At 45.4% G+C, this 14,061-nt stretch overlaps 1 protein-coding gene across 1 annotated transcript in view; it reads right to left on the bottom strand.

Moving 5' to 3' along the window:
• NUDT17 (nudix hydrolase 17) overlaps positions 1-8,226 on the bottom strand; it is a 36,320-nt gene extending 28,094 nt beyond the window's left edge. The window contains exons 1-2 of the mRNA XM_085847949.1: positions 8,182-8,226; positions 1,814-1,833 (exon numbers count right to left, since the gene is read on the bottom strand). Of these exons, the coding sequence (XP_085704075.1) occupies positions 1,814-1,833; positions 8,182-8,226 (65 nt within the window). The remainder of the gene's footprint in view (positions 1-1,813; positions 1,834-8,181) is intronic.
• Positions 8,227-14,061: the final 5,835 nt, after the last annotated feature.

The following is a 14,061-nucleotide window of genomic DNA, read 5'->3' as shown; positions in this document are numbered from 1 at the left end:
AATTTACGTGAAACTTGAAGAGCATTTTCATGTCAGGTCGCTGAATTCAACTACCAATTAATTTTAAGGTCAAAAGGTCAACACAGGCCTAAATTCTCAAATTGATAGATCGGGCCAAAAACTAAATATATCACTACATCTCAAAAAGTTGTGGACGAGTTTAATAGGTGATAAAAGAACAAGCGGATTGGATTTTGGTTTGGATCCAGTCCATCAGTGGGATACAAAACGTGAACTGTTCCACCTGGTAGAGGTATGCGCTCTACAGAGTGCCTTTCTATTTTGTGCTGTTTTGCCAAGTTGTCACTCCGAGTGATTTTTTTTTTCATTTATATTTTCATTTATGAATACTTTCTGACGGTTCTATGAGCACGTAAAATTTCAGTTTTCCACATCACCCGGAAGGTACCGTTCTTTAATATTAGTCAGTGAGTCAGTGAATCAGTAAATGAGTTAGTGGTTAGAATGAGCTTTATATATTAGGTGTGTGTGTGTGTGTGTGTGTGTGTGTGTGCACATTAACCTCTCTGGGCTCTACATTGTTAAATGCTCAATTTTATTTTTGCAACAAGGGAAGTTGATCAATGTCATGCTCTACAGTCTACACAAACGTTGGCATTCTTTTTATGTGAAGGCATATTAAACCATCACAACAGCACCTTCACTCAACTTGAGAGTTCGGAGTACACCTTACTCTATGCAGTGTGCAGTCTTGAGAAAAAAAAGACATGGGAAGGGTGTTTTCAACTGGTGCTTTGCGTTTTGCACTAAACAAACAGGTGCCATCATATGTGTCCGAATGCTGAATCTCACAGTTACTCTGCCATCAGGGCATGAGGCATTGTAAATATGTTTCCATGTACCTCTTATGCTCAAGAGTAAAGCTTGACTCAATTTGTCTTGGTGGAACAGACTCCAAAAAAACCCAAAATACCTATCTTGTCTTTTTCACACATTAATCTGGTGATTGGGTGTAGTGGTATCTTACTGGAGCCTCATCTTGAAGCTTGGCAACTGCAACTCCAAACAAGCATTCAGTATTCAACTTTTTCTAAAACTGATGTGTATCACTTGGACCAGGATGCATTGTAAATTCGGTCACTGGTTGTATCATTACAAAGTTGCAGCTGTGTTGCTGATGCAGAGCCCCTGCATATTCAGCCAGAGATCAAAGGTACTGACAAACAATGGTCCACCACTACTTCTTCTTGCGTATGGCAGCTTGGCTGCCGCGTAGTTACCATTCTGTTGGGGCGTGACGATGCCGCTGATGCTGTGCCCCTATACTAGGACACTGGTGCTCATTTCGCCGACCTTCAGAAGGTTGACAGGCCGAGTCAACCCCACCTGGTGTTAATTCAGCAGACAATGTGGCTCAAACTCAGGACCCGAAGATCCCAAACCAGCCACCCTAACTGTTAAGCCAACACCAGGCATATAATGGTCCATATAATGAAAGATACCATGGAATCTTTAATATCCACCAGCCAATGCAAGCAGATGAGTTCCCAGCTTCACGTCCAGCTGAGGGATGTTACATGATTGAAACAACACCCTCTTTGTGAAACACCGATCGGACAGTTTTAGTTTGGTCAGCAGAAATCGGACCCAAACTAGACAGCTCAAAGGCATATCCACTACCTCTGCAGTCTACAATATCCTGTCTTGTAAAATTAAATGGTCTCATTAGATACATGTATGCATAATGTGTTAAAATGTCGAGCAATATAATATCCACACCATTTACAATTACTATTGACACAACACATTGTAAAGTTATCATGATGTCATGGAGCTGGAAAACAATGCTTACCTGAGTGAACTTTGCACACACTGTTGGTGAAAGCTTTCTCACCAAGAACACTGACACTCTTTCCATGGTTAGTCACAATGACCTTACTTTTCTGCCATCAATCATTTTCTGTACAATACCCTGAAATTGCAAATGGGGATATCAATTAGAAAATTGGTAAGGGTATGGATTCATAAAGCACTTCAGAGACCAAACAGAAATCTATGACAAATAATACAAAAGCTTGGCCTGTTGAGCATTCTCGAGTTTGCCTGTTTGACATTGTAATCTGATCCGATGACTCATTCTGAGAACAGAGGTTCAAATCCCAAATGCTATATGTATGTGTCCTTTTTTTTTTTTTTTTCTCTCTCTCTCTCTCTCTCTCTCTCTCTCTCTCTCTCTCTCTCTCTCTCTCTCTCTCTCTCTCTCTCTCTCTCTCTCTCTCTCTCTCTCTCTCTCTCTCTCTCTCTCTCTCTCTCTCTCTCTCTCTCTCTCTCTCTCTCTCTCTCTCTCTCTCTCTCTCTCTCTCTCTCTATACAAGAGTGAGGCTCATGGAAGAGCAAGGTTAAATTGACAGTGGAGTAGCAGGGCAACAACTGGACAAGATCAACATGAGAATAAACGAACAGGAAAGGAAGAGAGAGTGAAGGGGAGAAAATACTAACTGACCAAGTTGGTTATGTTGGGAAGAGATAATGGGAGTAATAAATATCATGGGTCAGGATGGGGGATGACATGAGGTGTTGGTGCACTGCCTGCTTGAAGCCCAGGAGGAAAGCGTGGGAAAGAAGGGCCTATGGAAGGCGGTTCCATAGACGAGAGAAGCGAAGAACAAAGTAGTTGAGGTGTGCAGTCTACTACTACTAATAATGAGTTCCTTACAAGGAACTTTTTTTTTGTTGTATCCATTGTCAAGGCTCGTAGGAGAGCTAACACACAACGCACAGCAAGGGGGGCATGAGACAAGAGGGGCATGGGAAGGACAAAACAGTGAGGAACAGAGACATTAGGAGATCTTTTGATGGGAGAGGGATGGGGTAGGGAACACGGGGTATACAAGATGGACATTACAGGGACTTTCAGGAAGGAAAGCAGGGAATTTTAAGAAGGTGGGTTTGGGGTGGATTAACGGGAGTAGAAAAGATTGAGGATTTAGATGGGGGACGATAAGAGGTGGTGGTGAACAGCTGTTTTGAAGGCCTGGAGGGAAGAATGGAATTGAACAGAGTGAGGGAGTTTATTCCAAAGGCGGGAAAAAAGAGGAATGAAAGAGTGAAGGTGAGCAGTGATTCGTGATTTTGGTAGTTTTACCAGAAGGGGGATGTTGGCAGATCTTGAGCACCCTGCGGAAATATGGTGGGGACAAATTGCAGACAGAGCAGGGGGGACGAGACCGGAGAGGAGACGGGAGAGGACAGAAAGACCACCGATCTGCCTGCGATGAGAGAGTGAGAGGCCCAAAGACTCAGCTTCATTGTGGGAGATACCAATGATCCAAAATGCCTCGGTTTTCACAGCGTGAAGCCGAGAAAGGTGAGAGGCAGGAGCACCAGCCCAGAGGGGAGAGCAGTACTCCATCAGGCTGTGGACGAAAGCTTTGTAAGTGGTCAGGAGCTCAGGTGGGCCGAGGAAGGACTGCGCATGATGGAGGATTCCCGGTCGTCGACTGGCTTTGGAGGCCAGGTTGGAAATGTAGCTTTCCTAGGAATGATCATGGCAGATAGTGAGACCCAGAAGGTTGAAATAAAGGACTTCTTCCAGAGGATTGTTGAGAAAGTAGATGGGGGTGGGGGGGGGGGTTCCAAACGGTCCTTTCGGAGAGACAGTGAGAGTGTGAGATTTGTCAGGATTGAAAGACATGTTCCACGTGTTGGACCAGTTTGTGATTTTACCCAGATCTGCAGAGAGTTCATGAGGCAGTTTGGGTCATAAGGTCATTTGCATGACCTGATGACCTGAACTGCCTAACTTTGATGCAGGTTATTAGGCAGTTTGGCCCATCAAAGCCTGCATCAACCTATGGTTGTGTAATGTCCCTGGTACAAAGTCTCCATATCACTATCTGCCTTGAAGTCCATCAACAAGGTTTATCCATGCCCTATCCTTTTTCAAATGCTGAGCATCAAGCAAGGAAGCAGCACATAACATTTTTACCTCTGCCAAGGAAGGTGGACGGAGGTTATCTTTTCACCCCCTGCTTGTCTGTCTGTAAGCAGGATATCTCAAAAAGTTATGAACGGATTCAGACGAAACGTGGTGGACAGATTGAGTGTGTGAGAAGAACAAATTAATTCCATTTTGGTGAAGATCCAGATCTGGAAATAAGAATCTTTTAGATTTTTTTTAAAAGTGATTCTTCACCATTGAGAGATAAGGCCAAAAACGATATGGAGCACGATATCTCAAAGTTTTGGACGGGTTATGACAAAACTTGGTGGATGAGTTGGGTAGGTGTCAAGAACAAGCTCATTGGATTTTGGTTCAGGTCGAGATGAAGATCCGGCCTATCAGTGGGAGACAAAACGTAAACTGTTCAACCTGGCGGTGGAATGTGCTCTGCCGAGTGCCGGTCGAGTTAGTCTTTGGGATGACTCGGCCAGGGTTCGAACCTCTGATCTCCCAGACTCAGAGTGGACGCTCGAACCATTATGCCACCAAGTCTTGTTGAATCATGCAAAATTACATTGATGTCTCCTAATGTCTTTGCCTTGCTTGTGATTTATGTGGTGTACTTGTGAGCAGTCGTATTCATCCAGATAAATGACAGACTCGTCATTATGAAATGGGTGTTCATGGAGTGTGCAAACACACACACACACACACACACACACACACACACACACACACACACACACACACACACACACACACACACACACACACACACACACACACACACACACACATCAGGTTACTGTCTCTCAATTTTTGTCTGGGAGAGAGGGGAAAGAAACGTCCCCAACATATGGAACAATAACAAAATCAATACTGTAACGTTAGTTAGCGACACAAGTACAATATCTGCGCTCCTCTCAGTCTATCTTGCTGAGCTATTTTGCACTGTGCAGCACCGCTTGGGGGAGTTTCGTTTCATCCATGGGACAGGTGCTCTGGTTTTTCAAATCACAACATCCCACCATGTGCAAGGGTTAGTCCATTTAATAATGAGGGGGTGTTTTGTGATCGTACAATAAATGATAGTGTGGATTTGCTAAACAATATCGATATGTATTAACATTAGGAATTATACATATTTTTCTTGTGATTATTGTTGCGTTTGTATACATTAAAGTATTAAACGTAGTTATTATTCCACTTAACCGGCCTTCTCTACTAACCTCACCCCATAATTTTATAATAGTCCTGTCGAGTTAAACATCAGGGGGAATATATATATATATATATATATATATATATATATATATATATATATATATATATATATATATATATATATATATATATATATGTTAATGGATTCAATATGTCAGTGTTTTGTTTCCTTGAGATAGAGCATTCTCTTTGCACTGTGTTTATCCCACTCACAAGTTGATATTTTTGTCTGCAAAGTGAGACCCACCTTTGGGAGCCCCCTCTTGAAAAATTGTGGACCATGATCGGTCGTGTGGGGGCCCTCCATTGTCTGGGGGACCCGTGCAATTTAATGAGTTGCATGGCCCTAATACCGCCTCTGTACGCGCTCTACCATGTGCCGTTCTTGTCACATATTTAATAACATGTCACCACAATCATCGAGTTTGAAGTTATCTTACTTGGAACGTCCTTATCATTAGTTGTTAATGCATAACTATATACATGATTGCATATGTGATTGACTACCCATGGAAAATAAAATTTGATAACGGTGGTGGCAGCCATATTGAATTGAAGCGAAAAAGTTTTTAAAATCTTCTCTGAAACAGATGAACCACCTCGAGGTGGAGTGGCTCCTTCCACCACCACCCATTACTGCTCTAACTTCACTTCATGTTGGTGACTTCAACAGCAATCACACCTCACAGGGATATACTTCATATGACGAGACAGGTGAACCACTAGTGGCTTGGGCCTTTGCTGATGATCACTATCTCCTTCACGATGCCAAGGAATCAGGCACTTTACATTCACATATATGGAGGAAGGACTACAATCTACAATCTGACCTCTGTTTGGTTTCCAGGGATGGTAATGGACACCCTCTTCACACATCTCGAAAGATCCTTCCATACATTCGACACAGCCAACACGACCAGTATTTATCCACATTGGAATAGAGGTTCCCTTGATAACATCAATTCTAACTAATCTATTTACACTAACCATGGCACAGGACCTGTGATCTGTGGAAGGAAAAAAGTCATTGGTGCAAAACACACAGAGATTGGCACACAAGATGCGCAATTGCAGTCCCCATGGTGTGGCTGCCTGCAGGGCAGTCCTTGCAAACACCTGAAGATGGATGGTCCTGGCACACATGGTTGAGATGGTGACACAGGGGCAATACAAACAAGGGCGAGCAGGCATGGGGTCAAGACAAAGGCAGGCAAATGAAGGCAAGGAAAATGCGGACCAGCAAATACAGCACAAACAGGCCGGCAGATGAAGCTGGCTGGCCTCTGGTCTGGTCCGTGAGGTTCTGGAGGGAGTGCAGTGGTGCCGGCCACTCCGAAAACGGGCTCGGACCTACCCCACTTTTTCCCCCAACCTATCGCCTTTGCCTGTCTCTGTCCATACCCACTCCCTTAGTTTGCAACAACAAAATTTAGACTTCCCCCTTTTTATTTATTTCTATTTTATTATTATTATTATTATAAAAATGTTTTTTTATATTTTCCTTTATAATTGCTTGTCCCAAATCCCCTCACTGTCTTTGGTGGCGGCTAACCTATCCTGTCCATCTACTCCCAACCCCTAAAATCCTTTTTGGAGGGGAATAAGGGAGAGACTAGTGTACTTCCTCAAGGCCCAACAAAGCCTCAGAACAGCCTCCTCATAATTCAGCAATTTTTCCCAAGGTGGGTCCAGCGGCCTACGGAGAGCGAAGGGATGGATGGTGCGAAGAGGTACACTTTTTTTTCTATCCTATTCTTATTAAACTTTAAAATATCCCCAAGGCTTTTCAAAACGCCTGTCACTTTAAACTATCGGTTCAAACAACCACGATTCCCGTCGCCTGTGTTGGTGTTCCCTATAAATTTGGGCCTGGCCTGCAAATTTTCTCTTGTGCCCTTGCGCAATTTCACGGCTGGGCGGCGTGGCTCAACTGGCAGGGACTTCCGTCTGCCGAACTCTAACTACGGCACCCCCGGGCCCTAAGGCTGTCTCCGAGCCTACCTGCTCCCTATGAATGCGGGGGGGGGGGGTGTTCTTCCTGGCATTGCCCTCCTTCCATGCCCACGTGGCATTTTGGTGCTACGGGTCCCTTTCCGAGAGTTGCCCGTGCCCACTGCACTATCCCGGTCCCTTGGACCCTTGGCCTACTCTGGCCGACTAGTCCGGCGCACGGGGTGCCATCTACTCAGTACTCACCTTTCCACAGCCACGCTGCCAGCCGGTCCATGGACTCCTGCACCCTTCAAAAAGGTTTCGAGCCTTCTTCCCACACCAACAACAAAACGACCTCCTTTTGGTAAATTTGACTAACCCACGAACTAACATTACACCGACCCCTTGGGTCCCTTGGGTGAGATTCACTCCTCCCCCCAAATCATTCATCCGCACCATGCATTCCTCATTCACTCCACTCACACACTTGGGCCCGCTGTCCCACATTCACTCATTTTTTTGTTCTCCTCATCTCTTTTTTTTTCAACTCACTTACATCACTCAACACCGCCATTCTGCTAACTAAATTCCCCTAACAAACTCGTGCTCCCCGTCATCCCTCACACTAATGCACGTTCTTTTTAACTCTATGTAGCTAATCTACGTCCCCACTACACATTCCATGTCTGTCCATGTCTCCCAAATCCATTTCTAAATCTAAACTAAATTCCCACTAACTTGTTCCACAGGCCCCATGGAGTATGGCTCATGCCCCCATGAGGCCGGTCTATCGATCGCTAAACCCTTCCCACGAACTAGTGCTCCTTTGCCCGGACAGGATGCTTACCACATCCCGGCCGGGGCCGTGTTCTTGGAGCGAGGCCCTTTTTTTTTCTTGCGCCGCCAGGGCGGCGGTCTGTGACTCGCTCGTTCGTCCCTTCCGTCGGACGATACCTGGGGCCTTGTCATCGCCCCGCTAATTGCAACAAGCGCTCGCTTTTGCGGTGTTCCCCATGTGAACCGCGCACTCGTTACTCGGCTTTCATGCCGTGCGGATGACATCACTCGCACCCGGCCCGCTTCGCGAGGTTCGCTTTGCACACGAAACCCGCGAGGCTTACCGTGCCGCCGCCGGGACTCGCTCCGGGCAGCACGTCGACCTCCATGCACGTGCTCACATGGGGCCACGTGCTTTCCAAATTCACTCCGTAGTCGCCATTTTAGCCATCCACGCGACGGTCTCTTCCAAAACGCGGGACGTTCATGTCTTCTTGAGTCGCGTTCGCCCAGGCCGCTCCGAAAACGAGGAACGGACCTTGGGCGCAACGTTCCGGAGAGCCGACGCGATTTCCGAATTAAACCCGTCCACCATCTGGGTCGGTCCGCGTACCATTTCCACACATGCACTCACGCATGCCTTGTTACTCACACCACTCGCACACCTTGACACGCACTCCGGGACAATCACATCAGGGATTCATGTTACTAGAAGGGGTGCTAGGGTCTCTACCCCCCCCCCCACCAAACTCTGCATGGACCCCTCCGCATCATGCACCCGCTCGACCTCGCTTGGCTTCACTGGACTCACCTGGTCGCAGTCCACTTCGAGGGAGCTTATCCTCTCCCTCTGTTCCTGAGGGAGGCTGTCCTGATGCTCACACCGGGGCACGAAACATTCCCCATGCTCAACCCCATTGCCCCCCTCCTATCTCTACCTGTGTGTGCTCCTCTTAAGTTTAATTCAATTCGTCCCCCTCTTTTGATTCCTGCGTCTCCGTCACCTCGTTTATTATTTCCGTTAATTCCTTGCTGTTCGTCTTTTTTATTTTCTGCGTCTCCATCACCTCCTTTAATTTTTCCGTCGTCCCCTCGTGTCCGAGTTTATTAATTTCCCCCTAATTGCCGTGGCATCGCTCGTCCCCTCGACCTCACCCGTCTCCATCGCGGACCGAACGCATTTTGCACTCCCCCCCATCCCCCGCCCGACTCGGCCGTTTCCCCACGTGCAGGCGCCATTTTCCAATCCATTGTCCGCATCTCCTCTCTCTCCATGCTTGCATCCATTTTGTCTTCCATCCGTTGCGCATTCTTTTGTAAATCCTCATTCATTGCTCGTCTTAGCATCTCCACCAACTGGTTCATGTCAAGTAGCGGAGCCGATCCGCCATGATGGTGTGCGGAATCGGCGGGGGTGGGGGATTTAAAGAGGGGGGGTGTCATACGCCACCACTGCCACTCCCAATATCCCTTCTGGGTTTGGCTGCGGGGAAATATCTTGCATGGGGGTTTCGTCCTGGGCCATCGGTTCCTCTAAACTCACCTGAGCCGGCTCATCTTGGCTCACCATGGTGTGTATGAGAACAATTTAAAATGTTCATAATTTGGAGGGAACGTGGGGGGGGGGGTTTGCTCCGTACACCCCTGATCCGAATCCCGTGAATTTCTCTATGGAGACGGAGGGGCCGAATCGCACTCCTGATCACCAATTTGTTGTAATTGGTGTCCTGCAAATTTTCTATGGAGGTGGAGGTGTTCATACCCCACTCCTGACAACCAATTTGTTGTGGGCCGGGGTTCGGTGGCGATAACGACCACTAGGGGGAGCAGTAGGGTCTTTTCCACCGAACACCCTGGAAGTTCGGTCGTGACTCTCGGATAAGTCCGAAAGGTCATGGGTCCTTTAGCGGACCGTGGTCGCCAATATTTTGACGGTATGGGCTGGGGTCAATAGCCAAATTTCCATATACCTCAGTACCCGCGTCGTCAAATTACCGGGGAAATCACACCCTCGGCCGCTCTGTCTGAACCGAGTCGCAGGTACCGACTCAGATCCGGCGTAACCGAGCAGAGTTACCAGAGCCGCGCTTACATGACAATTACGTGCCAAGAACAGGTCCCAGTGACTACTTATGGCACATGGCCTTCCTAATTCTCAATACGCACCATGCTGGGTCAATGGAAGAAAGCACAGAAAACGAGCTGGTACATTTAACACGGGGGCTTATTAATAATGGGGCAGGGGAGCACACAGAGAGCAGTTATCCGAATATGAAAATGTAATGTACAATGAACACAGAGCACTTAGACAGTTTCTACTTCAAGGACGGCGCCACACACACACACACGCACACACCTAAAAGAACTGGACCCCGTTGGGTCTTTATTTTTATTTGGCCTTTCAGCTCGGAGGGAAAGCGAGCTGAGGGCAGGGGCCCATTCTTGCACCTGTCTGCCTCGTGCGGTCTGGTCGAGCTTGTCCGGTGGCAGGACTCGAACCCGCCGCCAACAACACAGCACCAAGCACCAAGGACCAGGAATGACGCCACGGACGCCAGCCAGCACAGGAACGGACCAGTCGAGACGCCAGCAGGCAAGACGAGGCTGTGTCTGTGTCTGTGTCTGTGTCTGTGTCTGTGTCTGTGTCTGTGTCTGTGTCTGTGTCTGTGTCTGTGTCTGTGTCTGTGTCTGTGTCTGTGTCTGTGTCTGTGTCTGTGTCTGTGTCTGTGTCTGTGTCTGTGTCTGTGTCTGTGTCTGTGTCTGTGTCTCTGTCTCTGTCTACGACGGGGTGAACCTTCTCTTTCCTTCCTTCCTTCTCGACAGCTCACCACTCAATTCTTATCCTTCCCCTCCCCCGCGGGTCGAGGGAAACACTCTGAGGTACTCGCCTCTGGATTGGACGAGGGGTTGTCGGGCGACTCGTGGCCACCGTTGATTGGATGAGCTCACGGTGGGAGGAGGGAACCTCACCCCTGGACGTGACACGCTGCACGTGGACGATGGATGGCGATGGTGCGAAAACGAAGGATGAAGATTTAAAGATATAAAAAACCTGACTATAAAGGTAACTCGAAGCGCACACATGAAATTCCCATTCGACAGAAGGACGGGACCCTGACTATAAACACATACTGTACTTATCAAAATAACTGAACTGCGGGGGCTGCTGACTGTCTGTATGCAAATGGCTTCCAGGTTGGTAACAGTATATTGGTTTAGCCTGATCTCTCAATGATCAATTAATATAATATGGAATAGGCAAAGCCTAGAAGCGAATGTAGAATTCTTCTTACATTCGATGCTGCAATTTCCGGTTACTTCGGCCTGGATTCGGGATCAGTGATCAAATAATGTAAATCACGATTAAAAACTTATTTTTTGATGATGCGGGAGATATCTTTAATACGGAATAGGCAAACCCGAGAAGCGAACGTGGAATTCTTCTTACATTCGCTTCTGACTTTACCGATTACCTCAACATTACCTTCATAACAACGACACCGCCGAGAAGAGGATCTCATGTGAAAAAAAAAAGAAATCCTCAACATTACCTTCACAACGACAACTACACCGCCGAGAACAGGATCTCATCTAAAAAAATTAATATTACCTTAACATTACCTTCACAACAACAACTACACCGCCAAGAACAGGATCTCATCCAAAAAAAATTAATATTACCTTAACATTGCCTTCACAACGACAACTACACCGCCAAGAACAGGATCTCATCCAAAAAAATTAATATTACCTTAACATTACCTTCACAACAACAACTACACCGCCAAGAACAGGATCTTATCCAAAAAAATTAATATTACCTTAACATTACCTTCACAACAACAACTACACCGCCAAGAACAGGATCTCATCCAAAAAAAATTAATATTACCTTAACATTACCTTCACAACAACAACTACACCGCCAAGAACAGGATCTCATCCAAAAAAAATTAATATTACCTTTACATTACCTTCACAACAACAACTACACCGCCAAGAACAGGATCTCATCCAAAAAAATTAATATTACCTTAACATTACCTTCACAACAACAACTACACTTCCTAGAACAGGATCTCATCCAAAAAAAATTAATATTACCTTTACATTACCTTCACAACAACAACTACACCGCCAAGAACAGGATCTCATCCAAAAAAATTAATATTACCTTAACATTACCTTCACAACATCAACTACACCACCAAGAACAGGATCTCATCCAAAAAAAAATTAATATTACCTTAACACTACCTTCACAACAACAACTACACCGCCAAGAACAGGATCTCATCCAAAAAAAATTAATATTACCTTAACATTACCTTCACAACGACAACTACACTGCCTAGAACAGGATCTCATCCAAAAAAAATTAATATTACCTTAACATTACCTTCACAACAACAACTACACCGCCAAGAACAGGATCTCATCCAAAAAAAATTAATATTACCTTAACATTACCTTCACAACAACTACACCGCCAAGAACAGGATCTCATCCAAAAAAAATTAATATTACCTTAACATTACCTTCACAACAACTACACCGCCAAGAACAGGATCTCATCCAAAAAAAATTAATATTACCTTAACATTACCTTCACAACGACAACTACACCGCCAAGAACAGGATCTCATCTAAAAATATATATTACCTCAACATTACCTTCACAACAACAACTACACCGCCTCGAACAGGATCTCATCTAAAAAAAATTAATATTACCTCAACATTATACCTCAACATTACCTTTACAACAACAACTACACTGCCAAGAACAGGATCTCATCTAAAAAAATTAATATTACCTCAACATTACCTTCACAACAACAACTACACCGCCTAGAACAGGATCTCATCTAAAAAAAATTAATATTACCTTTACATTACCTTCACAACAACAACTACACCGCCTAGAACAGGATCTCATCCTAAAAAAAAATACTAGATTGAACGTAGAATTCTTCTTACATTCGCTTCTGACTTGACCTATAACTTGTTCACAACTGTGTACGCAATTTCCGGTTACTTTGGCCTGGATTTGGGATCAGCGATCAAATAACGTAAATCACGATTAAAAATTATTTTTTGATGATGCGGGAGATATCTTTATTAAAATCAATGGAGGAAATATACACCATGTCTGATATTATTTGGGTCTTTCATGTCTCTGACGATGCCTTTATCTCCTGGCATGCATCATTCCCCATGACAAAAACCGGAAGCAAAAAAACCTGAAAAAAACTGAAAGTAAAAGGGTCATAGCCAACCACACGGATTCCAAATTGCCATGGTATTGTGTTGTCGGTGTTTCCTATTCTCTCATGTGCACGCGTTAAGTAATATTCACAAGATAGAAATAAAACCCAATCGTGTTTATATACCGCACAGCGTTAAAAAAAAAAAAAACGGAAGCAAAAGGGTCATAGCCAACGACACGGATTCCAAATTGCCAGTGGTATTGTGTTGTTGTTGTTTCCTATTCTCTCATGTGCACGCGATAAGTATGAAGCTCACTGCGTTCGCTATCAATCAAAACACACACACACACACACACACACACACACACACACACACACACACACACACACACACACACACACACACACACACACACACACACACACACACACACACACACACACACACACACACACACACACACACACACACACTTCCCGCTCCATTACAGATCTAAATCTGCATACATAATGATTGTGGACATACAGGCCGCTGCGGCCGGGATATAATATCTACCTGTTCAGCAGGTGAATCGAAACAGGTAACATGCTCGAAACATTTTGTACACAATCTCCGTCTATGGCGTATCATCCTGATCGATCTACTCAACTCTACAGCGACTTCCACGAGTTCCTACTTCGTTCGTGCCTTCTCATCCTTATTTTCGGACGGCATAAGATATACATTGATATTTGTTTTAAATGTCGATCGAAAATGGGTTCGAAGAACGACGAACCGACTGAGCACCGTCCCGCTTGCAAACAACGTATTTTATCAATACACCGCCTCACGGACCATCTCCAAGTACATCGCAAACGTCACGTAGACATTTTCCAATTCGAGGAACGGTTACGAACAAGTGACGGAGATTCAAACTTACGTTCGTATTGATCACACACACACACACACACACACACACACACACACACACACACACACACACACACACACACACACACACACACACACACACA

Source organism: Eptatretus burgeri, chromosome 11 (assembly GCF_056783735.1).
Source record: "Eptatretus burgeri isolate ZD-2024b chromosome 11, Ebu_testis_v1, whole genome shotgun sequence".
Lineage (NCBI taxonomy): Eukaryota > Metazoa > Chordata > Myxini > Myxiniformes > Myxinidae > Eptatretus > Eptatretus burgeri.
This window is presented reverse-complemented; position numbering and strand designations above follow the sequence as displayed.